This window comes from Aspergillus tubingensis (genome assembly GCF_013340325.1).
Source record: "Aspergillus tubingensis WU-2223L DNA, scaffold_9, whole genome shotgun sequence".
NCBI classification, from domain to species: Eukaryota; Fungi; Ascomycota; class Eurotiomycetes; order Eurotiales; family Aspergillaceae; genus Aspergillus; species Aspergillus tubingensis.
The window spans coordinates 728,164-752,267 of NW_023336283.1; the positions used below are offsets into that span (position 1 = coordinate 728,164).

The window sequence follows — 24,104 nt, forward strand, 5'->3', positions numbered from 1 at the left end:
CTCGGGAAGGGGGAGTGCTGAGGTCATTCGGAAGGATCATGTCTCGACAAGGAGGCAAGGGGAGGGAAGAAGGAGGCAGAGAACGAGTAAGTCAAGGAGAAAAAAGAAGAAGGGAGAAAGACTGTAAGACGGGGATGTGCAAGTTGGAAGTGGATGATGACTCTCTCTCGGTCGGAGTTGTCCCGTCCAAAAGAGAGGGATGGATGCTTTTGGATACTTTTGATTTTCTGGTTCTCACACCCACTCGTCCATCCACACCCACTCTCTCTTCTCTTTTTTGTGTCCTTCTCCTACTTGATTCTACAACGGTAGAACAATAGAGTGGTAAGTACCACCGTCGTACTTTGCAGGGAGGGGATGGGGCAGTGGATCCCCTCCCACACAGTCAGAAATACTACTAGCCACGCAGTTGATGCCCAAGTGGGCTGGACTGGTCATGTTTTTGAGACTGAAAACGGAGCCATGGCCTTGATTGGCTGCGATGCACGTCAACTGCAGCTTGACCTGGCAGTCAAGTGACGCTGCTGTGCTTTTAGTTGTGTTTTTCTGTCTGTCTGTCTGTTCTTTCATCAGCCCATGGCCGAGTCTGTCTGTCTGTCGGTCTTGTTCAAAGGGTCTTCGTTATTACTGCCGACTTACTTACCTACTTACCCTACTTACCATTTTCTCTCGCACGGCCATCGCAGTGGTTCTCAGATTGCCGGGTGCGATCAAGTAACTACTTACCCCTACTACTTAACTTACTTCCTACTATACTTTCATTGTATTGTGTTACATCTCCTGCTTACTACTTCTTACTATTACTCCTTCCTACCTACTTCTACTCTATACTTCTTACCCAATCCAGTCAATTGAGACACCCTGTCTCGCTTTCATTTAACTCCCCTTTGCTCTGCCGTCACATCAACGTGCAGGAAATATGCTAATAGCACCGTTGCCCTGCTACTACATATGACAAAACACCCTGTGTTGGTGTTCAAAAAATAATTAATTCCCCCCCAAAATTACAACAACAATTAAAACAATCCAATTGTGCTCAATGCAACCTCGCAAAATCCCCGGGTGGTCCTCTTCCTCGTTTCATTCTTGACCTTCATCCGCTGGTTCTCAGGTACTGCTACTTTCCACCTTCTCCTTTAAGCATCAGACAACCGGGTTCGGCGATGCCTGGCGTGGCCATTACCATGGATGTCTGGTCCTCGGGCCATGGATCTATACACCAACAAGCCGTTATGAACTCAATCTCGACATCATCAATTCCCCCCGGTCTCGACCCTGACCCTCTACAGTTATCTACCACGAGTCCGGCCATGTGCCAGCCCGCATTTCCAGGAACATTGTCCCTCCACCACTATCGCAAACAACTCTCCGACAGCGACGCCTTTGCCTTTGACAGTCCAGAGGGACACATCTTGAAGCGCAAGAACGCTGCTATACACCTCAATCAGACCCCGATGTATCCGCATCATTCCGCGCATCCGTTCTCCGTGTCGTCCGCGGCATCGAGTCCTCCCCCGTTATCCCCGTCTTACTCGCCGAGCGCGATGAGTGAGCAGGGACCAGAGAGTCTCCGGGGGTTTGCTTGTGAGTGACTATGATTTCGCATGCGCAAGTGTCATAATGGATCAGAATGCTGACAACTTTACCAGTGTCGCCAAATGTAGAATTACATTCGTCGGACAGCCCGATATACTCTAGATCGAACCCCCACAGACTACTGGTAGGTGGTACCCCCCGCAACAATTACTTATTTCCTACTCACATAGGTTTATAGGACACATTTCGTGACAGATTGGAGAAATACCCGGATTCAAATCCAGACCAGGAAGGGTCCTTCCATAAGCACACCCGGACCCGCTCGGACTCAATCCTATTCAACATGAAAAATCGGACTGCAACCGTCATTGATCATGGCACATCATTCGAGATCGTCAATCCTCATGAATCCCTCAACTTTGCTCGAATAGTCTCGTTTATCGAGGATGTCGATGCTTATTCAGCTCGCGACTCGACCGGCCACCACCGGGAATCTTACATAGAGACGACTGAAGAGCGGCTGACGATATCTGAAGAAGATTACCTTCGGGCCATTGCACCGTTGAGCCCAGCGCCAGAAGAAGATGAACAGAAAGTCCACGAAGAGCTCGTGGGCGATACTCCGCACCAGCCCATACCATCCATCTCCGAGCGCCTACAGCACAAGGACTCCGAAGACATGGAATCACGGTACTCACGGTCCCCAAACTACACACAACGTCGACCGCCGCCCTTGCGACCGCGGGCTTGGACCGATGAAAGCGATCTGGGGGAGCCGGGCTCCCCCATCCACGACGATGGTGATTACCCGTCGCCAATGTCATACGCACGTCCATCGACGGCTCCGTTTCCAAGTGACGGACAAATGTACCCAGCATCGCCAGTCTCCCCTCTAGCGGGGTACTACGACATGAACCTCTGGCAAGGAGGTTCTCCCATCCAAGGCGGACCTGGCATACCCCATCCGCTATACTCGAACCCTCCGTCCCCCTACGCCAGTCCATCACCGTTCCCCTCGCCGCACCAGGCGCAAAAAATCCACATCCACCACAACATATCCAAACGCTCACTCGAGAAACGCAAAAAGAACAACAAGGCCAATGCGGGGCCACTAAACCCGTTTAAACGGCTATACAGCATGTTTCGAAAGAAACGGCAGTAACCCGTCGGAAAACCACCCGCTTCTGCAGCAACACTCATTTCGATACCCTCACCGCTCCTTCAGCTCCATCTGTCTTTTCTGATTTATTGCCCCCGTAGTAACTTCAGCTCTACTTGTACTTTCGGCAACGCCACTTTCTCTCTTATATGCTGCGGATCTGCTGCTTGCCTGCTTACCTGCCGTCTGGTCTGCATGTGCATATGCAGCATCCGTACATGCAGATATGCAGCCATGATTTCCTCAATTGCCCTGCCCCATTTTATTGATTGACCGACTGATTGATTGATTGATTGATTGATCCATCAATTCTTTATGAGCCACACGTACCCTTCCCGTCTACCCTCCCCATTGCTCTCCACTGTGGTTTCCATCTCCGGGATGTTTTTCCTTTGACAGGAATCCCGCGTACTAAAGTTATCCCTTTTCCATTGTTGATATTGAAGACTGGGTTTCATGATGCAATGCAAATAGATCTCTTTCTTATCTTGTCTTGTCGTCTTTTTTTTTTTTTTTTTTTGTTATCGTGAACCGTTGCAAGCCTATATTCTGCTATGCTTCATCATGCTATATATGCTTCTATTGTATCACCTATGGTTTTATCTGGTTTACCACTCCTACCAAGACTGGAAACATAACGGGCTGAAGAGATGCAAGCCAAATCCAAATCCGATCCGAATGAACATGAGACGTATATGTGATGAACAATAGTAGAACACCGGTGACGGTAACTGTAAGGGTAACAGGTAGGGGGAGAGTAAATATTTACAGTATAAATGTGAACTAATACATGATAGATACTGGGTACAGCACAAGACAACGAAAGGGATCAAAACAGAACAGACAAGTAGTAAGACAGACAAGTAACCGGGTACACAATCTGGGTATCTTTCCTTCTCAACGCGCACACAAAAAGCCCGAACCCTGAGAGATGACGATAGATCCAACAAAACAAATAAATAACAGATATATCATCAAAGTATGAGAGAATACAAGGATAGGAAGAAGAGAAATGGAAGAGAAATGTGGAATAATAAAGAAGAAATGGGAGAGAGAGTAGCAATTACTCTTCTGGCCCCTGCTCCACCATAGACGCCAACGCCGCACTCACAAGGCTCTTCCGCCTCAAGCCCTGCTCGTTCTTCTTGTGCATATCTCGCGACGAGCAGTGATAGCTCTTCTCGATGCGATGTGACGACGCCAATGCACTGACGCTGCTCTTCCGACGTGCCCGGGTCTCTGGACCAGCTGATTCCGCTGACGCGGCTGAAGAAGCCTGGCCGCGGAACCGATTCCGCGACAAAGTCAGGGCACGTCTCCGCGGCGAAGTCTGCGGCGGTAGTGAACTGGGGTGATAGTCCTCTTCACAGATGGAGTCCCTGCAGATGGCCGAACGCATGATCTCGTCATCGGACACCAGAGCACGACGAATCGCCTCGACGTCAGACTGGTTGCATTGTAGACGGGAGATTTGCTGTCTTTGAGCCCGGACGGTCCAGGCGTCTGACGATGGAGCGGCTGTAGTGGCGTTGCCGTTCAGATCGATGTTGTCGGCTGCGGGGAAGTCTGCGGGCACGGAGGTAGGGCTCAGGAACGGCGAGCAGGATTGCGGAGAGAGGGAACCCGAAGTCAGGGACTCGTCATCGTGATCTGTGTCTGGCGGGGTGAGGACATAGCCGGGGAACTTGGATGAAATGCCCAGATCCGATGGAGTTGGAGAGGCCGGGCGATCGAAGCGACCGGCTTCTTCGGGCTGCAGGCCGTTCGGGTTTTGAAGGGTGTGCTCGTGAAGTTTCCGCGTCAGAGTGCTGATAGAGAGCCGCTTGTGATCGTAGGCAGAGAAAGGCACGGAGGTGGGTGGCTGCTGTGCGGAGCGGAAGTATGAGGAGCGAGAGCGAGACGCGGTCCGGGGGAAGCGATGGGAGCGCGGAGAGGGACAGCGCGACGACATGGGAGAGATGAGGGAACTGTCGCTGTCGACCATGAGGCGATCGTCGCCATCGAGCGCCAGGCGCGAGGGCCTGGTGGACGATGGAGACGAGAAGGAGAAGTCCTCGAACATGGTGACGGAGTCTCTTGTCTCGGGGTTGGAGTCGAGACGGATTGGAGGATCCAGATGACCTTATTAACAATATCTGGCGAGAGTGCGAGAGAAACCCTGTGAGGCCTGTGTTATCCGGACCAGATGGATGGGGATGGAGATGGTGGTCGACGGATAGGCTATCTGGACATCAGGGGAGCCCTGGAAGGAGGGGAGGGAAGAGAGAGGGCGCGTTCCCGAGTTGCAATATAAGGCGAAATCGCACAGTGGCCAATTCTCGTATCGGGTGGGTTCCAAAAGGGACACGGGGGTCTAGTCTGGTAGACGGAAGGGCTAGAAAAGGGAAACGAAAATTAGAAATAATATTTTTCACAAAAGAAATAGGAAAAGCAGGGAACGGATTAGGCACGTCGAGTGACGGTCGAACCTTGGGATGAATCTGGACGGACGCCGTGGGGAAGCGCCGCAGGGAATCAAATCAACGGCAACGGTTGGGGTGTGTGGATCTGGAAGTAGTAGGGAAAAGGAGAAAGGGGAGAGGGAGAGAGTTGAAGGGGAGGAAGAAAGTGAAAAGAAGTAGGGAATCACCGACTGGGGGCATGATTCCAGGCCATGTTAAGAAGAAAGGAGTAATGTAGGCCCCCTTTTCACTAATCACCATATTATTGTTGCTATTGCTTTTCTCGCCATGGCTGGAGGAAGTGGCAGTTTGTATTCCGTGCACTTTTGGGCCAAAGAAGTAAGTAAGAAAGAAAGAAGTGAATAATAATAATTAATTCATTCTTTGCTGCCCTTCTAGAATTCCAGTTTTAGTCTAATCCCTGTTCGGCTCTAGCCGGCCATGACTCAGCCTGTCCGGCGTCTCTTCGGCTTCTCCTTCTTGTTTCTTCTCTTCTCCCCTCCCCTCAATCCCTTCATCAACAAAAGTACAAAGTAATCTCTCCTACGGCTGCTTCTTCCATCTGTCACCCATTTGTCATTCCATCCTTGATTGGTGATTGCTAAAATGTGGCTTGCATTACTCACTCTTCTGCAGTATGGTACACATGAACAACACGCCCTCCCAAGAGGCAAGATGGCAAACACACCCGGGCGGGAGTCGCCACCAACCAAGTTCACCATCCACTGGCAAATCCACTCCTCTAAACCTGGATGGGCTCTAGGGGCTCCCGGTTTGATTCCACCGACCCATCTCCAAGTGGTCCCCCTCCAAGAGTCTCCGGCGTTCTCGCCACCCAGGCCGGTTAAACTTTCCACCAACTCGGAATCTCACATTTGTCCTGCCAACCTGCCAACTCTATCTAATCAGCCTCGGTGAACTAGCCGCCGTTATACGTTGTTGCTAACCACCGTTACCATCGACACAGTCGCAAGCCTGTTGTGGATGAGACCGTGCCATGGTTACTACTATAATAACCGTCCTTGAGGGACTGTTTAAGCTCTCCCTTGACAATTTGGTTCCTTGATCGTGAACCATGCCCGTAGTTGATATTTGTCGATCTACACCGGACTTTCTCCCCACAGTCATTATATTATACCCCAACAATGCCCCGGAATTGAAGATATGGCTCTCCGGCAATACAGCAAGTACGGTGTCCAGTCTCAAGCACAGAATGACACCATGTGGGAGTTCTTTTCGCAGAAAACCATCTTCGTCACCGGAGGCACGGGCTTCTTGGGCAGCGCATTAGTCCTCCGGTTGGTCTCGCAGGCTCGCCCAAAATGTATATATCTCCTCTGCCGGTGAGGCAAGCAGTAAACTCTACCACACACAGCCCCAGTAACGTGTAAATGAATCCCTGTGCTGATCTCCATCTCTTTTCCAAACAGTCGGGCCGTACAAAAATGGCAAAAGATCCTCCCCAAGCCCATGTCCGAGACGCTAATTTCGTCGGACCTGATCACCTATCTGGACGGCGACATCCAAGAGCCAAATCTAGCCCTTCCCCCAACCTCGCTTACACTCCTTAAAACAACCACCGAGATCATCATCCACGCCGCCTCATCCATCAACCTCGTGGACCCGCTCCACAAACTATCCCAAAGCATCATCGGCGCTACCGAACGGCTTGCCCACTTCGCGCTATCCTGCCCCCACCTCCACCGCTTCGTGTACATTTCCTCTGCCTTCGCGAACAGTCATCTCTACGCGGAAGCCTCCTCCCGGGCCGCCGTCGACATCTCGGTCCGAGAAACACTATACCCGCTTCATCCATCATCACCCTCATCATCATCCCCATCCATCTCCACAGCAACAATCTACGAAGAGCTCCAATCCCGAGGCACAACAACGGAATACGAGTCCCGGTCTCACGATTTCCCCTGGCCCTACGCCTATGCCAAGCACCTCTCGGAACGGGTCCTCCTTCAAGCCTTCAACCAGAACCATGATCAAAGCCCAAACCATAATCATACCCATGATGCCTTCCCCAACAAACTCCTCATAATCCGGCCATCCATCTTCGGCCCGGCCCAGAACTTCCCTTACCGAGGCTACAGCGTACCCTTATCAACACCACTAACCACCATAGCAACAATGGTATCGCTCACCCCCTCAATTCGGTTCCAGGCCGCGACGCGCGCCAAGAATCCCGATACGGAAGTCACCGCGGACGAAGTGCCCGTGGACGTGGTCGTGGATCGGACGCTGTTTCACCTCGCCTACGGGAGTCATGGCATTGTGCACGCCGTCTGCGGTGAATGCGGCCGGTACGCGTTCAAAGAGCTTTGGGACGATGGGATGGCGGTGCGGAAGATGCCCTGGCGGCTGAGGATGACTTGGTTGGATGTGGATTGGCATTCTCCGCGGTTGCATTATATCGCGAGGCTTTTTGTGCTTTATGGCATGTCTTTTAATTTCTCCGAGGAGAGGACAGTAGAGCTTTGGGATCGGGTTCCTGAGGAGCAGAGGCAGGGGTTGAATATCTTCAAGGATTGTAGTAGGGGGTTTGGGTTGCTGGATAGGAAGGAAGATATGCGAGTCTGCGCGAGAGCGCTTATGAGCTATTTCGGATATCCGAAGTGGATTGGATCGTTACTCTAGAGAGTGATGAGGAAAGCGATAAATTATTAGGCGCGTAAGCAGGTAAGTAAGTAAGTAATGCGTAAATAAGCAGAATCTCTAACTTTAAGCAAATCAAAAAACCAAACCAGTAACTAGTAACGAATATCAAAATCAAGTACCAACAACATGTATCACTCTCGCCTTATGTTAGTATTACCACCACCACTTACTCTTCGGCAACAATCCACATAACACTCAACCATTAAGCATCACCTAGCGTCCGAGAAGCCCACCCAGCAAGCCCGAAACACTCGAGAGCAACGAGCTCACAGGGTCTGAACTTTTGCTATCACCATCTTTATCTTTGTCATCATCCTTGTCATCGTCTTTGTTTGTGGTGGAGCTGTTGTTGTTGCTGCTTGTTTCGCTGACATAGATGCTGGAGCCGCTGCCGGTGTTGGTGCTTCCATTGTTGTCGCCGCTGCTGCTGTCGGTATCGATTTCGTTGGGCTTCTTACCTTTCGAAGAAGAAGATGATGAAGAAGAACTCTTGCTATCTGAAGGAGGATATCTCTTAGCTATCATTCATAGTTATGCCGCTTGGCATCGGGTGTGGGATGAATGATCATGGCTGGGGCTAGTGGTTGGGGCTGGTACTGGCATAGCCCGACACCCCGTTGCTAGAAATTGCAAGCGAGATGCTGGAGGTTGAGCTTGTGCCTGTACCACCACTGCCGCTGCTTTCATCCTCTGTTGGGGTGACCGTGATGACCAGGCTTGTGCCTGAGCCAGTGTTGTTAGCGCCGGTGCTCTTACCGTTGTTGTTGCTGCCGCTGCTTCCACTGCCACCAGAGCCATTGCTGCTTCCACTGCCTCCGCTGCCTCCGGAGCCGTTGTTGCTTCCAGAGCCGTTACTTCCAGAGCCGTTGCTTCCAGAACCATCATTGTTTCCAGAGCCGTTGCTTCCAGAGCCGTTGCTTCCAGAGCCGTTGCTTCCAGAGCCGTTGCTTCCAGAGCCGTTGCTTCCAGAGCCGTTGCTTCCAGAGCCGTTGCTTCCAGAACCATCATTGTTTCCAGAGCCGTTACTTCCAGAGCCGTTGCTTCCAGAGCCGTTACTTCCAGAACCATTATTGGTTCCAGAGCCATTGCCCCCCAGAACCGTTGTTGTCTCCAGAGCCATCATCGCTCCCAGTACCAGTACCTCCATTTGATCCGGTGATTCCAAGGCTTCCAGTCACTCCAAGGTCTCCATCATCACCATCAGAACTGCCGGAGCCATCGTCGTCGTCATCGCAGCCTCCGCCGGAAATCTGATCAGTGGCTTCAACATCTCTCTTTTGAGGGCAGCCGCCTCCAAGGGCCAAAAGCCCAGCAGACTGCTCTTCCTGTATACTAGTCAGCACAACATGAACAGCAATATATACCGTAAGGGTGAACGTACAGTTGCGGGAGCCCTAGCCTGTAACTCAACAGGGCGAGCTCCAACCGGGGAGGCAAATAGCGAAGCACTCGATAGTGCCAGGGCCAAAATGGCTGTGTGTGTATGAGAAGGCATTGTGCCTAGGGAGCAATAGATTCAAATCGAAGATGTAGACAGGAATGTTCGTTTTACTTAAACTGGAGGCCTCGGCGGAGACCAGAAAAATCTCAAGACGAATTCGAAGCTGAGGCGTAAACGTGACCGGGATTAGTTACAAGTCTCTCGATTTATAGCATTTTTCTAAAGACCTACAATATATCGTGATGGTGCCAAGATTTCCCGAAACGGCTTGAACAGACTAGGTGAAGCAACGTCCCAGGAGATTTTTGTCACACAGTCAATGGCTACTAGTCGATCTGATTCGAGATATAGATGTACCCTTAATTCGATTAACTGGACCTCCGTGCACACTTTAGGTCCCCATGCAGCGCCGCTAGCTTGGGCCCAGAGGCGTGTGTGGGCTAAAGTTACATGGTGTAGGAGGGTTACCCACACACCAATCCAAAGTAGTCGACACCACTCAGAATAAGCTTGTGATAAGAGCTTGGCACAATAGGCCTAGCTCTGGGCCCTAAGTGTACGAGAACATTTTGCTACTGTGTCGGCTCTAATCTCCAGTCCCACATGATTGGAGGAGTGCTGTTAACATCTTAGACAGGGATGGGTCCCGGGAGAACGGTAGCATTCTTTGCTATTGCTTGTGTAACAGGCATCGCCAATCAATCGCACCTCCTCTACTGGGAGGTTCAGGCCTTCTCCTTGTGGCGCAATGAGAGAGTCGAAAGTGTCGTACAAGACCGAGGGGTATGACTGTCTATATTATATGGTATTATAGTGAGTGTGTTGCATCGATCACTATCCCACCCGATGCCAATGTATAGCAGTGTTCTGGTCCCGGAGACGTCGCCTTGAGGTTGCCTTGCCGGCAGTTTCTATGGAAATTTGCTGAAGAATCCCTGGGTGCCCCCCTCCCCGTCTGCCCCGATTTAGTAAGGCTGATGGTTGCAAAATGCGGATAAGCCAGCATTCTTAACTTAATCCGGGAAGTTTTCTCCGTAGGCGATTTAGGTCACGACGCGTGTGCTCCCTCATATTGGTAGTATAACTGCGAAAGTGATGACGAGTAGAGAGTAGTTGACGAAGGAAAGCATACGTTAGAGTCATTTTAGCAACAGAACCAGTGGGAGAAGTTGTAGACGAGAATGAAGTTTTTGGGTGGGTGGTTGGAGAATAGTAACTAGTAGTTGCTAGAGAGAGGAGTAGGTACTACTCCGTAGTAGTAACAAGGTTCGCCGGGAAGGAGCGACTCCGACTGGCTTCCCCGCATGGCTTCAACTCGGCCAACTTCTTTCTCTCTGCACTCTATCGCCTCGCCCTCCTTTCACTCACCCCCATTCAGACACCCTTATTGCTGATACTGTAATCTTACAACCACAGTCATGGCCTCTCTTCTCAAGAAACCTTTGAAGCTGGCTCTAGTCCAACTGGCCGCAGGTGCGTACGATTGTTATCTCACCCCGTCCCCGCCTCCCCTCGCTCTCTCCCAAGCTGGTCCGAATCGAATGCTGAGAATTGATGGTCTTTAGGCGCCGACAAGACAGTAAATCTTGCGCATGCTCGCTCCAAGGTTCTTGAAGCTGCTAAAGCTGGTGCCTCTCTTATCGTCCTTCCGGAATGTTTCAACTCCCCCTACGGTACCCAATACTTTCCCAAGTACGCCGAGACATTGCTTCCTTCCCCACCCACCCAAGAACAGTCCCCCTCCTACCATGCGCTTTCGTCCATCGCCGCAGAAGCCAAGGCCTACTTGGTGGGTGGTAGCATTCCGGAACTTGAGCCGGCCACGAAAAAGTACTACAACACCTCGCTGGTCTTCTCCCCCACCGGTGCCTTGATTGGAACCCACCGCAAGACTCATCTCTTCGATATCGACATCCCCGGCAAGATCACCTTCAAGGAGAGCGAGGTCCTGTCCCCAGGTAACCAGTTGACCGTGGTAGATCTGCCGGACTATGGTAAAATTGGACTGGCTATCTGCTACGATATTCGCTTCCCAGAGGCCGGCATGATTGCGGCTCGGAAGGGCGCCTTCATGCTCGTCTACCCGGGCGCTTTCAACACCACCACCGGTCCGCTGCACTGGTCGCTGTTGGCTCGGGCTCGCGCCGTTGATAACCAGGTGTATGTGGCCTTGTGCAGTCCTGCTCGAGACATGAGCGCTTCGTACCACGCCTACGGTCACAGCTTGGTTGTGGATCCGAGCGCGAATGTGCTGGCAGAGACGGAGGAGAAGGAAGATATCATCTACGCGGACCTGGATAACGAGACCATCCAGAACACGAGGAAGGGTATTCCGATCTACACGCAGCGGCGATTCGATCTGTACTCGGACGTGAGTGCCGATAACAAATAGCCCTGCACCTCGCATTGAGTGCGACGAATATAAGCTGCGAGCCAGTCATAGCCTAGAATGTAACTGAACGACTTACGAACCTAGTCCGCGACCGTTGAAATGGAAAGAGCGCGATAGTACACAGTAACTAAGAGTAGGAGAGCATGTAAGCAAGCCTGAAGCGGGATCATTTGTTGCCTCAGGCAATAACATAGTTAGCTGCGGGAAGGTACTCACGTGCTGGTGAAATAGACGAATCAGAGTGCGCACAGGCGATAAGCGAGCCGCACTGGAAAACCCACCAGCACTGCGAAAAAACACCATCTCGAAATCTCCTCATCCTTGACAGTCGACGACCACTGCAGCCCACGACAGCCGACACTTCTGTCCCTCATTCAGTGAGTGAGATCTCTCCGCAGATTTGCTTGAATCTCTTATTCTCTCCGCGAGAATCGCCCCATCCTAACATTATTTCCTCAACCACAGAAATGTCCGCCCCCGTCAAGACCGGCAAGAAGACTCGCTCGGCCATCGCCGACGTTGTCACCCGCGAGTACACCATCAACATGCACAAGAGAGTACGTTGAACACAGTCAAAATATCTGCACTTGAAATTCATCACAATTCGACTCTACCTGCGAGCGATTTCCCGCGGAACCTCGAAAACATGGAGGCAATTGGACGGAGAACAAAAAAGACAAGCGGGAGTCCGAATCCTCGTTTCCTCCTCCCACCTCTACCACTCCCGAACTCGAGGCATACGAGTGAAGAAGGAGAGGTTTAGGGCGAGAGAGCCCCACCGCACCTGTCTGAAAAATAACATGTGTGGAGGAACAATCAGGAACCAGATTGTTGAGGAAAAGGAAGAAGAAGAAGAAAACCCATAAAAAGAAGAATTAGTTTGATGAAGTCCACCTCTATGGCCGCATTTTCGCAAAGCAAAAATTTTCCAAAATCACATCTACCAGATGGCATTCGGGCGGAAGACTAATATTCGTTCTTTTTTTGGGTATAGATGCACGGTGTTTCCTTCAAGAAGCGTGCTCCTCGTGCTATCAAGGAGATCCGCGCTTTCGCTACCCGTGCTATGGTTAGTTCTCCCTCCCCCACCCCCATACCCAAGTACATATCACCTAACGCATATCCTCATCGAACAGGGTACCACCGACGTCCGTGTCGACCCCCAGCTCAACAAGAAGGTCTGGGAAGCCGGTGTCAAGGGCGTCCCCTACCGTCTCCGTGTCCGCATCTCCCGCAAGCGTAACGACGAGGAGGGCGCCAAGGAGAAGCTCTACTCCTACGTCCAGGCTGTCAACGTCAAGGATGTCAAGGGTCTTCACACCGCCGTTGTCGATGAGGAGTAAATTTACTCTTCATTGATTACATAAAAAACAAACATCATGTATCTTATTCCCCCTAAAAGAAAATGGAAGCCCTGATTCTTTGCAAGCTTGACGGGTTCTCTCCTTTTTTTTTTCTTTTCATGATGGATGATGCAACGGGACGGGGTTCGGCTTTTTGGAAGAGATAATAAAAAAATTCCAAAATCTCCTTCCATTTTTTTTAGTACTCTATCAGTAGAAGTACGTAGGGTGATTGATCGACAGTGTTATCGTAGTAGTAGTAGATTGGAGTCTTGAGGTGGAGGACTGTGGGCTATCAGCTACGTACCATGTCTTATTTTTCCTAAGCATGGTGGTAGTTCGTGGTGGTAGTGGGGCACATTCTTACATACCATACCTTATGCCGTAGTAGTAGTATCAGTCATGGCAGTTGTACGGGTCACAAATTTTCCACCCGCCAATAATAATACTACAGGAAAGAAATCCAGATGTGAAAGAATTTTATTATAATTCTTTAGATAAAATATAAACATGAACAAATGGCAATATCGGACTTCGGAAGCACAATACCATTTCGCAAAGAAATAATATGTTAATAATAATAAGAATAAAAACCAGATTCTTCGAATTCCCACTCGCTATGCTAGATGCGCCGGTTTTCTGGTTGGGCAGACAGAGAGTAAGAATAACAAACGACGCTACCGAAGATGCAGCCGCAGCAATCAAGTTGCACGATGTGAAAGAAAAAGAAAAAGAGAAACATTTTTACTTACACAGGTTCTCGAAAATTCGGGGAAGAAGGGATGATTGAAGTGTCTGAAGGGTAGAAGTGAAGGGAGAAGATGAATGAGACACCAATCTTCAGAGACAAGTTCCCGGTGAGATGATCAGAGGGAAGGAAAAATCACAGATGTCCGTCTGTTTATTCGGGCGGCAGACAGCCGATCATCTTTGATCGGCCTGTCATAGATAAGAAAAGGCAATAACAGTAGCTGCAAGGCCGGATGATTCAATTCCAACGAACAAAAGGGAGAAGGGCGTTGACCTAAAACGGCGCAGGGTGGAGGGTCTTCTGATGCAGAAAAGGAAGTTGATATAAAACAGAAATCAAGCGAGAAAAAGCACACCATAATACATCGCCACTTTAGACGCCTGCAAAGTCCATCAAGTAAAATCAGTCGCATATCCTATGTACCGCATCTAGTCGTAGAAATCAAAGTGTGCAGTACTCAATTCTTTGTTTCTTCCATGGATTTGCAGAGGCGCTCAGCATCCGCATTCGTTTTGACCCGCAGGGCCCACATCTGAGGAGGGCCTTCGGATTGAGGGACAAGGAATTGGACGCTATTCTTCGCCACGGAGTATCGAATCTCTTTCATCAAGCGCGTGTTCAGAATAACCTTGCCGCTCGGGTCTGCCCGGACGACAATCCGCCCACGAGAAGTGGTCCGATCCTTCAAAACGCGAAGGAATCCAACGCCTTGGCTCTCCCACCCTGCGCCGGTTGTATGTTTCATGGCACGGGCCCGGCTCTCCGTCACAAGATCTTCGTTTTCCTCGCCGGCGCCGCCCCGCGTGAGATCAACCTGAGGCAGGGACTCGGCGCCATCACCGTCTCCCGACTCTTCTGCTCCCGTGTCCGATGCACCTCCGGGGGTGGTGGAACGACTGGCAGCGGCAGAAGTAAGTGTGGAAGGAGCAAAGACAGACGGCGACGACTGCCCCGGCGTACCAAAGGTAAACCCAAGCGATGGTTGGGCGTCCTTGGAAGTAGATGATTTGTTTAGGGAAGGCGGTGCTCCGAACAGATTGGAGAATGGCTTGGGCGCCTCAGGTGCCGGTGTTGCCGACCCAGAGTCCGGCTTTGACGACGAAGCGCTGGCAGAGTCGCTGGCAAACTTAATCGGAGAATCGGGCTTCCAGGTGTTATCCCCAGTCGACTTAGTAGCGCTTTGGGCTGCATTGAAGATGGACGGGGTGCTGTTTCCCGAGCCAGACAAGGGTGTACCAAAGATGCTGCTGGTTGTGCTCGGTGCGCCAAAGAGGTTGGTCGTCGCGGGCTTCGCCGCAGCTTGGTTGGACTCGCCACTGCTGGCTGGGGTGAGGGAGGTGGGAGTGTTAAAGGGAGATGAGAAGTTGGAGGACCCGAAGAGACTCGAAACGTTACCCTTTTGCTCCTCTTCACCCTGGCGCTTGGGTTTTCCGTCCTCACCATACTGAACGCGATCGAAAAGGCTGCGACCACCAGCTTCGGGCTCCTTGGCTGGGGACTCGGCAGATTCAGACTTCTTGTCAGCTGAACCAGCATTATCCGTCGCATCGTCGGACTCGTCGCCAGGAGTAGAGGCTTCCTCGGTGTCATCCGCATCGTTGTCATTGTCGTTGTCTTCGGCCTCAGATGGAGTCGCCGACAGATGACCAAAGATATTGTTGGACTTGACTGCCGCGTTGTTTTGGCTTGAGAAGACGGTGCCAGCGCCGGGGGTGGTGGAAGAGGATTCCTCTGCCTTCTTTGCAGGAGACTCGTTGCTCTCATCTTCAAAAACGAAGCCTTTACCAGGGACGAACTTTGCACGCTTCTGGGTTTGAGTCCCAAACTGCTCTTTCTTTTTCCGTTGCTCCTCAGCGTCACGACGTTCCCACTCGGCTTCGTCTTCTTCCTCCGAGTCAAAGTCCTCGGCCTTGCGCTTCTCTTTCTCCTTCTCGGCATCCTCAAAAGACCGGGCCTTGAACTGGGCAAAGAAGTCTGTGCCACCTGCAGAGCCTGTGGAAGAGCCGTCACTGGAGGTAGGCTTCAGTACAAAGGGGTTCTTGGGAGCGGTTCCAGGTGCGGCTGATGCTGAGGTAGCACTAGACATGGACGAGGAGAAAAGCGAGGTGGAAGCCGAACCCTTCGAAGTCGAATCTGAAACAGAGAACAGAGGTTTGGCGGGTGCCGTAGTTGGCGTAGTAGAGAACAGAGCGGGTTTAGTAGCTTCGGGGGTGGTCGGCTTGGTCACGGCAGCTTCAGGCTTGTCAGCCTCGGTCTTGGACTTCGAGAATGACTGAGCAAATATGTTTGCAGTGCTGGAGTCTCCGTTCGCGCGCTTAGCAGGGCTGTTGCCATCGCCTTCATCGATTGACTTTCTCTTGGCATTTGCCGGAGAGGCCTGGCTTGTGCCAAACGCCTTGAACGGTGTGGAGCTTTGTGCGGTAGAGTTCTCCTTGGGTGTGTCAGCCTTTTCGGTTGGGATACTAAATGGCCGAGCTTTCTTAGTTGCAACAGCATCCTCAGTTTCGCCTGATGCCTTGCGCTTTGAACCAACGGAAGCGCCAAGGGTGGCGCGAACACGCATGTAAAACTGAACAGCGGTGTCGAAGTTCTGACTCGAGGGGTCCAATTTAGCTAGTTCGCGCTGGAAGCACTCGTTCAGTGTGCGCATGCGATAAAGCATCTCAGCATCTTCGGAAGTTTTCTTATCCGTTGTCTTCTCTGCCAGTTTCGGAGTCTGCATCTGTCCAAAAGTAGACGGTGCGGTGTTTCCATTGGTGAAAACTGGAGGTGTGGACTTGGCACCATTGACCTTGACGGCACTATCAGCGGGAGCAATAGAAGTTGAAGCCACCGTTGCTTGAGTCTCCGTGGCGGGAGCCGGTGATGCTGCAGGTTTGGGTGAGAAAAGATTGGAGGTTTGGGAGAAACCACCACTTGAAGGGGTAAACGACACTGGACCAGGGGTGGCCTGCTTTTCCGGTTCGCTCGTCTTTGCTGCATCGTTGGGAGCACTTGGCTTGGAAAAAAGACCCTGGAAAGGTGTGGAAGAGGAGGGAAGGGGCTGCTGCTCGCCTGCAGGTTTGCTCGGAGTAGCCGGCTTCGCAAACAAGCCACCAAAGGGGTTTGCTGGCGCCTTCGTCTGTTCCGAGTCTGCAGTTGCAGGTGGCTTAGGCTCAAAGAGATTCTTCGTAGACGAAGTCTGGAACAAACCAGTCGAAGGAGCAGCCGGAGCTGGAGAGGCAGTGGCATCGCTCTTGGCAAACAGAGAGCCTGGGGTAGTAGTTGATGCAGAGAACTGGAATGGAGATTTAGGCTGCGACTCGGCAGGCTTTGGCTCTTCCTTCTTCTCTTCGATGGGCTTTTGCGATGTCGAGGGCGTGGTTTGGAAGAGGTTCGATGACTGGAAAGGATTCTGGAATGGCGTAGAGGGCTTCGCGGGCGAAGCAGCGCCGAATAATGAGGATGATGCCGGAGCAGCGGTGGTCGCAGCAGGCGCGGCGGGTGTCGAAGCAGAAGGGGTAGGGGTGGCAGCGCCGCCAAACAATGATGTTGAAGGGGTGGTTGCCTTGAAATCAAAGACGGGCTTGGAGGGTGTCTCTGCCGCCGACGAAGCAGATGCGCCAAACAATGAAGTGCTTCCAGCGCCCGCAAAGCTAGGCTGAGCCGGAGGAGCGCTACTAAAAATGGATGGTTTCTCCTGAGAACCGCTACCCTTTGCATCAGGGGAAGTTTGCATCGAGTCATCGCCACTAAAAGCTGAGGATTGACCGAAAGGGGACGGCTTCTTCACGCTAGACTGCCCGAAGAGATTCGTTGAAGGCGTACTAGCAGCAGCCGCATTGTTTTGGCCGAATATGCTTCCTGAGGCGGGAGTAGCCGCACCAGAGGCAGAAGGGCCATTGTTTGTGCTGGCGCCGAAGAGGCCACCCGTGCTAGCGTTCGATTGGGATGATGTGCCAAATATTGAGCCTGAAGGCAACGGCTGCTGAGCGGGGGATTGGCTTCCACCCGGAGGAATGTTAAACATTGAGCCCTGGAAGCCCGAGAAGCTGGCCGGTTTGGATGACTGATCGGAAGTAGTAGTGTTCATACTGGCGAATGGATTGCTAGCTGAGCTTGTACCGCCAAAGGATGAAGAGAAATTGAAGGAAGAAGAGGAGCTTCCACCCCCTCCAGAGCCAAAAGCAAATGGAGTGCCTCCGTTCTGGCTGGGTGCCGAACTAGCTCCTGGAAAACTTTGGTTCTGACTCTGGCCGAAAGTGAATCCGTTGGAGGCTGGCTGGGAACTAGCGGGTGTGGATGAGACTGTGTTAGGGTCGATGGAAGCGAAAGGGCCTCCGCCGAACGACGGCGCGGGAGCACTCGGGGCAGCACTGTTGGGACGACGCCTCCGAACGTCTTTGATTCTAATAACAGGGTTAGCAACGAGATGGTGATTGATTGACGTGCAAAGGAGATTGATGAGCGAGATGATAAGATAAAGCATGAGGTGGAGTGGTATGAACGTGTGGAGAAGGCGAAGTGTTAGATGAAAAGAGAATACACAAGTAAGGGAAAAAGAAAATAGAAAGTGACGGGAGATCAAAGTCAAGCCCTGTTTTCAACACGCGTCCCAGTAACTTTGGAGGCTGCAGGACAAGTGAAAATGATTGCATGCATGAGATTGACCGTAAAGGTCGGTCTACGTCCACTTACTTTCTGTTCGCAAGCTGCGCCGCGGTTGCCCGCTGCGGCTTATCGTCCGGTGTGCTCGACATGTTGAATGCAAATAGATCGCTGTCCTTGTCCCCTTGAGGGCCCTGGGCCGATCTCTTAGACATCTATAGTTGAGCCCCCGATGTCTTCAGCGGCGAGATCCTCGATGTTTTTCAGACAGTAGTTGACTTCAGCCCCTTCTTGTGTGTCCGGTTTCACCCCTTAAGGACCGTGCGGCATGCACAGTGTACAATTATTCACTGCGTACAAATGATATCCGGGGACGGCAGTTGACCTCTCGAGTCCGTCCGGTAGGATCTGTGCCCGTAGCTCCAGAGACTCCTAAAGGCACGTCGGTTGATATACGGGGTCTCTTAAACAAGTTGGTGTGAATGGATCCGCGAGCCAAGCGATCAACGTATTCCGCGCAGGTGTCGTATCGAAGAATCGCGAGTGATTTGGTCAGAATCGGTGAATTATCCAAACATAGACCTGTCCAGGAAGTGAGGGCAGGTTATGGCGCGATCGTCTGGTGAAAGAGTCGCGCAGCGCGAAACTAGCGAGGCCACGAGACCAAAACGGGATCAAGGGAGGAGGGAAGGGAGTTGAAAGGCAGAGCAGTGAACGTTAGGTACTGCTAGATGTAGTGATGAGGAGGCGCGGCTCCATTCGATGCGCTCTGCCTTGGTGAGGATGGGGGGATGTGCTCAAGTGAGCTTCTATTTTTTAGCCTTGAAGCGTCGGCTCGCGACTTTTGCCGGCAAAGAGGGAAGGTTGCTGGCAGAAAAAATTACGGTCACGTGATACCTATGCAAGGTGACATCTTGGCGGGATGACATAAAGGCGCTTTCGCTTTTTTACGTGCCCCAGGCGAGGCGACCTTGAGCCATGGTCGACCAGGATCTTGCTTAGCAAAGAGTCTCTCTACTAGGTTAGCCGGCGGCCAGTATCATAATGATGATGATGGGGCTCTTTGGCTCTGATGTTGAAAGAAAGGAAGGGTTTTTTTCTTTTGTTCTGCAAACCCCCATCCATGTCTTCCGCATTCTGTATTATTACGATAATTACACAGACATCCTGAAGAGCAGGCGGCATGTCAAACGGTACCCTTACGGGGGTATTGTGATTTCTTCCCACTTCGGGTCACCCGCAACCCTTTCACCTTCTGGTTTCCATGGCAAGTTCCCTCATTCTCGCAGCTGCAGGGCGTGCCGTTTACGCAGCACGGATAGTTGACACCTACATGTGTCTATTTAATTGATATTCTCGATGATCGGAGAGTGCCGATCTTATTCTCGCTATATTTAGTGAACTAAATATTTGGTGAGGGTACTAACATAGGAGTAATAGTAAGTAAGTATAGTGTAGTACTAGTGGCAGTGCGACCACTGCTTCGGCAAATATATACTTCATCGGCATGACGTGACCACTCAGCACAGTTTGGATTTCAGCAAACGGAAAACCACCGTGATAAAAGCCCGATAACGGAGTGTAGATTGACGTGACAAAACATGGCCATAAATTCAAAATTTGCCCTTTCTCCGAAATTGCATCTTCCTCACTCTAGTTGTATTTCCTAATCCTACAGCTTTGATGATACTAGCAGCAACTGACTGAAATGACGTCGCAGCATTCTTAAGCCTACCCCCTAGCACATAGATAGTCCTTGACGAAATACACGAGCAGTGCCCAGTGACCTACAGTAAAAGATACCAAATGGTAAATAGAAAGAATATAATAACAGCAGTGTTTCACTGTCGATGTTCCAACTGTAGCAAAAAAATAACGAGCAAAAATCGGGTATCTATAGCTTGGCCTTGCCCTGGGCCTTCTTCAGGACGGGCTCCATCTTGGTCGCCTTCATAATGTTGCCCTTAATTTTAAGCTTTCCACCCATAAAAAGTCTCTGAGCGTTGGCTTTGCCGCTTACGAGGGCAGTGAAATCAGCATCCGAAAGGGAAAGAGTCACTGCAATAACATCGAAGTCTCATCAGTATCGAATTCATTATCTGATGCAGAAGTTGATTGAACTCACCATCAGCCTTTCCTCCCTCGGGAGCAGCACCCTTGCCCACGGCACCCTTGTCCTTGAGATCGAGATACCAGCTCTCTTCTTGGCCCTTGTCGTTCTTGATGTTGAAAGCGACGACCGCCTTAGCCTTGTTGATGGCCTCTTTGCGCTCGGCAGCATCAGCCTGTAGAGTCGAGTTGATGGCGTCGAAGGCGGCAGAAGAAGGGAAAGCGTCTGTAGGGGTGTCAACAAGGATCAGCCACAGCTCATGATTAGGATGGCGACCAGAGGATAGACGTACCGTTCTTGAGAGACATGGTGAGTATGAGAGGAGATAGAAAGGGTTCACAGACAATGAACGAAGAGGTAAGGAGTGAGTAAGTTTTGATGTAACCAGAAGAAGTCAGACAGGCTGTCACCGAGGAGGGACTGGAGTTATATATTAATAGCAGCGCTGGACCCCGGGGTTGCTTATTATTGCGGCGAGAGCTTCCCCGGAGAGTTCGGGCGACGGAACATGTGAAATGGAGGCGGTCGCGGCACGCTTGGACCGAGGCTGTCCACTACCAACTGTAGAATAATTACTAGTTAGTAACTAACTAACTAGTCAGTCAGCAGCCAGCCAGTCCTGTGATCTGTGATCAACAAAGTAGTACCACCACCACCACCACCACTACTTCTTGCTTTACAGTCTGCATCGCACTTCTCCCTTGCTGCAGGTGTCGGATCAAAAAAATTGCTACATAGAACTCTACGTCAGCGGTACAGATTGGCTGGTTCAATTGCACAAGCCAGACTGCTACAAAAAGCTACTTGCTTCCTGCCTTGGTCAACCTTGCTAATAAACTCTCAACGACCCAACACCTTTCTCGGTCTCGGAGATCTACATACATCTTTACTCCGTTACCGCTTCCCCATATGGTTGTTTTAAGTAACCTGACCGAGGACCATTTTGCAAGTCGGATACTGATACCCACATGCAAGCGATCGTGTCTCGTGTGACTTGGCGCTCTCACACGCCCACCCATCATTGTCCGCGGGATCGCCAAAAATGATCTCATGTTTTCCCGCCTCAGGCAGTCTACTCACTTTGCAATACCAGGGTTTCTACACAGTATACAATTTGAGACGCAAATACAATCATTCGTTTCCTAAAACCAACTAATCTTTTAACCCGTATCCATTCTACCAAACTCGGCACGGCAACTCTTACTGATCGCCGCAATACAAAGGCATCCAGACATCGCCTTCCGTGGCTCAACTTCATTCACACGTAACCGAGTTACGCTTCTTACGCCGCACAGTGAGCTTTGTGGTCACAGGTGGCAGCTGGAAACGGCCCCATCCTATATGATTATTGGTCAACACTGTCTCCTGCTCATAACGAATACCCATCAGCGAAACTTACTGTGAATCTTAGGACGCACTAAGATAGGCTGAATGTCATAGTTTAGTAGCATCTCCGCGATGAACACCTTGAAAATGTGGGCGAAGATAAAGCGTCCAGGGCACTGCCGACGACCGTGACCGAAGACCACATACTCATCGCTAGGCGTGGTCATCGAACTCTGACGTCTCTCGCTTTCAGATGCATTCTCGGTGTAAAATCGGTAGGGATTATATCTATCCGCCTCCGGATAGAATTCCTCATCCCGGTGGAGGGCATACTGGGGGATCCCAACCTTTGTCCCGCAAGGCAGGAAAAGACCGTTCGCAAGAGTGACACCATTGGGGGCGACAACCTGCATTGTAAGTGAGACCATGAAGTGAGAAAGGGGAAAGTCAGAATTTCATGCATACCTTTCTCGTCGGGCTGGCAGCGTTAATGCCGTTTAGCCGGAGGCTCTCTTTCACAGCACTGTCCAGCAGTGCAGCCCTTCCCAGGTCCTCTGCCGTCCAGTCCCCACTTGAACTACCAGCAATGCTCTCAACTTCTGCTCGGAGATCGTTGACAAGATTCTCATCAACCGGATCACTCAGAATATCAAGAAGAACACTTGTAGCAGACACTGCAGTCGTGTGTACGCCCGGGAAATTGATCATGAAGATCCTATATGATAGCCACATGGACGTGGCTTCCATCGGCCATTTGCTGCGAAGTCCGGCCCGAATGAGCAGGTCCAGCAAGCTATCCTGAGGGAAGTCAGCACTAATTCGATAATTGTGGGCAGGGTACTCACCATAGACTTTAGTGTTTCCTCTTGGGCTTCGGGATCCGTCTGCTTTTGCTGCTCTTTGATCTTGGACTCAATAATAGGCTTCATGCGCTTGTGAAAAACTACCTCGAAGTATCTATTGACCATTCCTACAATGGGCCCGATGACTCTGAGAGAAGATTAGAACCCCGCCGAATACGATTAGTTTGGATATACGTACGGGTGAAGGAAAGACGGAAATGCCTTTATGATACTGGCCCCAAAGACGATGGCGTCCGAGCAATGTGCCATGGCATTCAAAAGAGTCTCGTCATCGCTATGTCCTGGTCCAATCGCAAGCACATTGATCATCCGCGACGCCATCTTCTCCATTGCACAGTACAAGTTGATCTCGACCCATCTGTCTGAATCTTCGCCCCAGAGGTCTGCCAGACATGCTCGGGCTTCCTCAGCCAGCGACCTTGCAACTGTGTCCGTCTTGAGGGTTTCCGTCAGATCTTTACTGATGAGCTTGACATAGAAGTCATATTTATTGGCAAAGGCCAGCGGCCAGCTGGTGTACTTCAGTTGAAAAAAGTCAGTAATATACGCTTTGAAGCTGTATTCATTTTCTTTCGAAAACAGGACGTGCTTGGCCAGGTCTTTTGGAAGAAGAACTTCATCGCCCTCAGCTACGCTGGGCAGCACGAATGGTTTCTGATGTTTGGAGTACTAGATAACAATGATATCAGCAAGAAAGACATGCTTCAGAGGCGTGCCACCAACCTTCTGATAACCCTCGCGAATGAAGCTTATGGGATTGACGCCAACGAAACGCTCCACAGCACGCCCTAGGAGACTCTTCCTGTTCAAAGCCCGAGGAATGTCATTAGGAACCGGCGAAGTCTCAAAGAGTTTCACGACAAGACACAAGCCGACGCCTATGATGCCTATCACGAGCCATGAGGCGGTGCTGATTCCGAGAAACATGTCTCCTCGTTTGGGATGTGTAATCGATCCTTCAGACTAAGATGGAAACGCCCATTTACCGGATTGGATTGGTCGATACTATAGAGTGATCGCTACGTACAGGCACACCCTTTATGTACTCACAAACATAAGACAACTCTATGGTTTTTGACACCATCATCGGCTGCTTCCAGGATTTATCCTATCGATCAATGTATGGGAGCTCTGGAGAGAGCAGGTATATTCAGTTACAAAAGGGCCAACCAACCTTGGCACCGGAGGGCCCCGGTCCATCGACCCTAGGTTGCTCACAATATAGCAACGCCTGGATAACAGATACCGACCAATGAGATACTGGACTGGCTGAACTTTTCGAGCTACCATGAATTAGGTAAACTATAACAGTCAGGTTTACGGGGAGCTATATACTCCTGTCAAAGTCGAAGTGCTTCAGCCTGCATGCTGAATGCCACATCTTGACAATCAAGAGGCCAACCCCAAAGTTGTGGATAATGAATTGCCGGGTCACTGCACCAGACCTCCAGCCAATCTGAAGTCTTCGGATTGCGAAATCAGAGACCAATT

At 51.0% G+C, this 24,104-nt stretch overlaps 9 protein-coding genes across 9 annotated transcripts; 4 read left to right on the forward strand and 5 right to left on the reverse strand.

Annotated features, from left to right (window-relative positions):
* Positions 1–1,184: 1,184 nt before the first annotated feature.
* Positions 1,185–2,698, forward strand: AtWU_08322 (oxidoreductase, short-chain dehydrogenase/reductase family; the record flags this gene model as incomplete). Its single annotated transcript, XM_035503430.1, has 3 exons — positions 1,185–1,584; positions 1,650–1,720; positions 1,775–2,698. The coding sequence occupies 3 exons, from the start codon at positions 1,185–1,187 to the stop codon at positions 2,696–2,698; spliced, it is 1,395 nt and encodes a 464-aa protein (XP_035359323.1).
* Positions 2,699–3,758: 1,060 nt separating this feature from the next.
* On the reverse strand, positions 3,759–4,757 carry AtWU_08323 (uncharacterized protein; the record flags this gene model as incomplete). Its single annotated transcript, XM_035503431.1, has 1 exon — positions 3,759–4,757. One exon carries the CDS (start codon positions 4,755–4,757, stop codon positions 3,759–3,761), a length of 999 nt encoding a protein of 332 aa, XP_035359324.1.
* Positions 4,758–6,300: 1,543 nt separating this feature from the next.
* On the forward strand, positions 6,301–7,779 carry AtWU_08324 (male sterility domain-containing protein; the record flags this gene model as incomplete). The annotated part of the gene is made up of 2 exons (XM_035503432.1): positions 6,301–6,479; positions 6,567–7,779. 2 exons carry the CDS (start codon positions 6,301–6,303, stop codon positions 7,777–7,779), a joined length of 1,392 nt encoding a protein of 463 aa, XP_035359325.1.
* Positions 7,780–8,013: 234 nt separating this feature from the next.
* On the reverse strand, positions 8,014–9,295 carry AtWU_08325 (uncharacterized protein; the record flags this gene model as incomplete). Its single annotated transcript, XM_035503433.1, has 4 exons — positions 8,014–8,297; positions 8,557–8,925; positions 8,999–9,125; positions 9,182–9,295. The coding sequence occupies 4 exons, from the start codon at positions 9,293–9,295 to the stop codon at positions 8,014–8,016; spliced, it is 894 nt and encodes a 297-aa protein (XP_035359326.1).
* Positions 9,296–10,659: 1,364 nt separating this feature from the next.
* On the forward strand, positions 10,660–11,633 carry AtWU_08326 (carbon-nitrogen hydrolase family protein; the record flags this gene model as incomplete). Its single annotated transcript, XM_035503434.1, has 2 exons — positions 10,660–10,714; positions 10,807–11,633. 2 exons carry the CDS (start codon positions 10,660–10,662, stop codon positions 11,631–11,633), a joined length of 882 nt encoding a protein of 293 aa, XP_035359327.1.
* Positions 11,634–12,100: 467 nt separating this feature from the next.
* Positions 12,101–12,976, forward strand: AtWU_08327 (60S ribosomal protein eL31; the record flags this gene model as incomplete). The annotated part of the gene is made up of 3 exons (XM_035503435.1): positions 12,101–12,190; positions 12,628–12,702; positions 12,770–12,976. The coding sequence occupies 3 exons, from the start codon at positions 12,101–12,103 to the stop codon at positions 12,974–12,976; spliced, it is 372 nt and encodes a 123-aa protein (XP_035359328.1).
* A 1,208-nt stretch (positions 12,977–14,184) lies between these two features.
* AtWU_08328 (RanBP1 domain protein) lies at positions 14,185–18,466 on the reverse strand (the record flags this gene model as incomplete). The annotated part of the gene is made up of 2 exons (XM_035503436.1): positions 14,185–18,115; positions 18,405–18,466. 2 exons carry the CDS (start codon positions 18,464–18,466, stop codon positions 14,185–14,187), a joined length of 3,993 nt encoding a protein of 1,330 aa, XP_035359329.1.
* Positions 18,467–20,208: 1,742 nt separating this feature from the next.
* Positions 20,209–20,732, reverse strand: AtWU_08329 (SCP2 sterol-binding domain-containing protein; the record flags this gene model as incomplete). The annotated part of the gene is made up of 3 exons (XM_035503437.1): positions 20,209–20,372; positions 20,440–20,649; positions 20,717–20,732. 3 exons carry the CDS (start codon positions 20,730–20,732, stop codon positions 20,209–20,211), a joined length of 390 nt encoding a protein of 129 aa, XP_035359330.1.
* Positions 20,733–21,678: 946 nt separating this feature from the next.
* On the reverse strand, positions 21,679–23,540 carry AtWU_08330 (cytochrome P450; the record flags this gene model as incomplete). The annotated part of the gene is made up of 6 exons (XM_035503438.1): positions 21,679–21,761; positions 21,824–22,157; positions 22,216–22,548; positions 22,596–22,740; positions 22,792–23,282; positions 23,337–23,540. 6 exons carry the CDS (start codon positions 23,538–23,540, stop codon positions 21,679–21,681), a joined length of 1,590 nt encoding a protein of 529 aa, XP_035359331.1.
* Between the last annotated feature and the right edge of the window lie 564 nt (positions 23,541–24,104).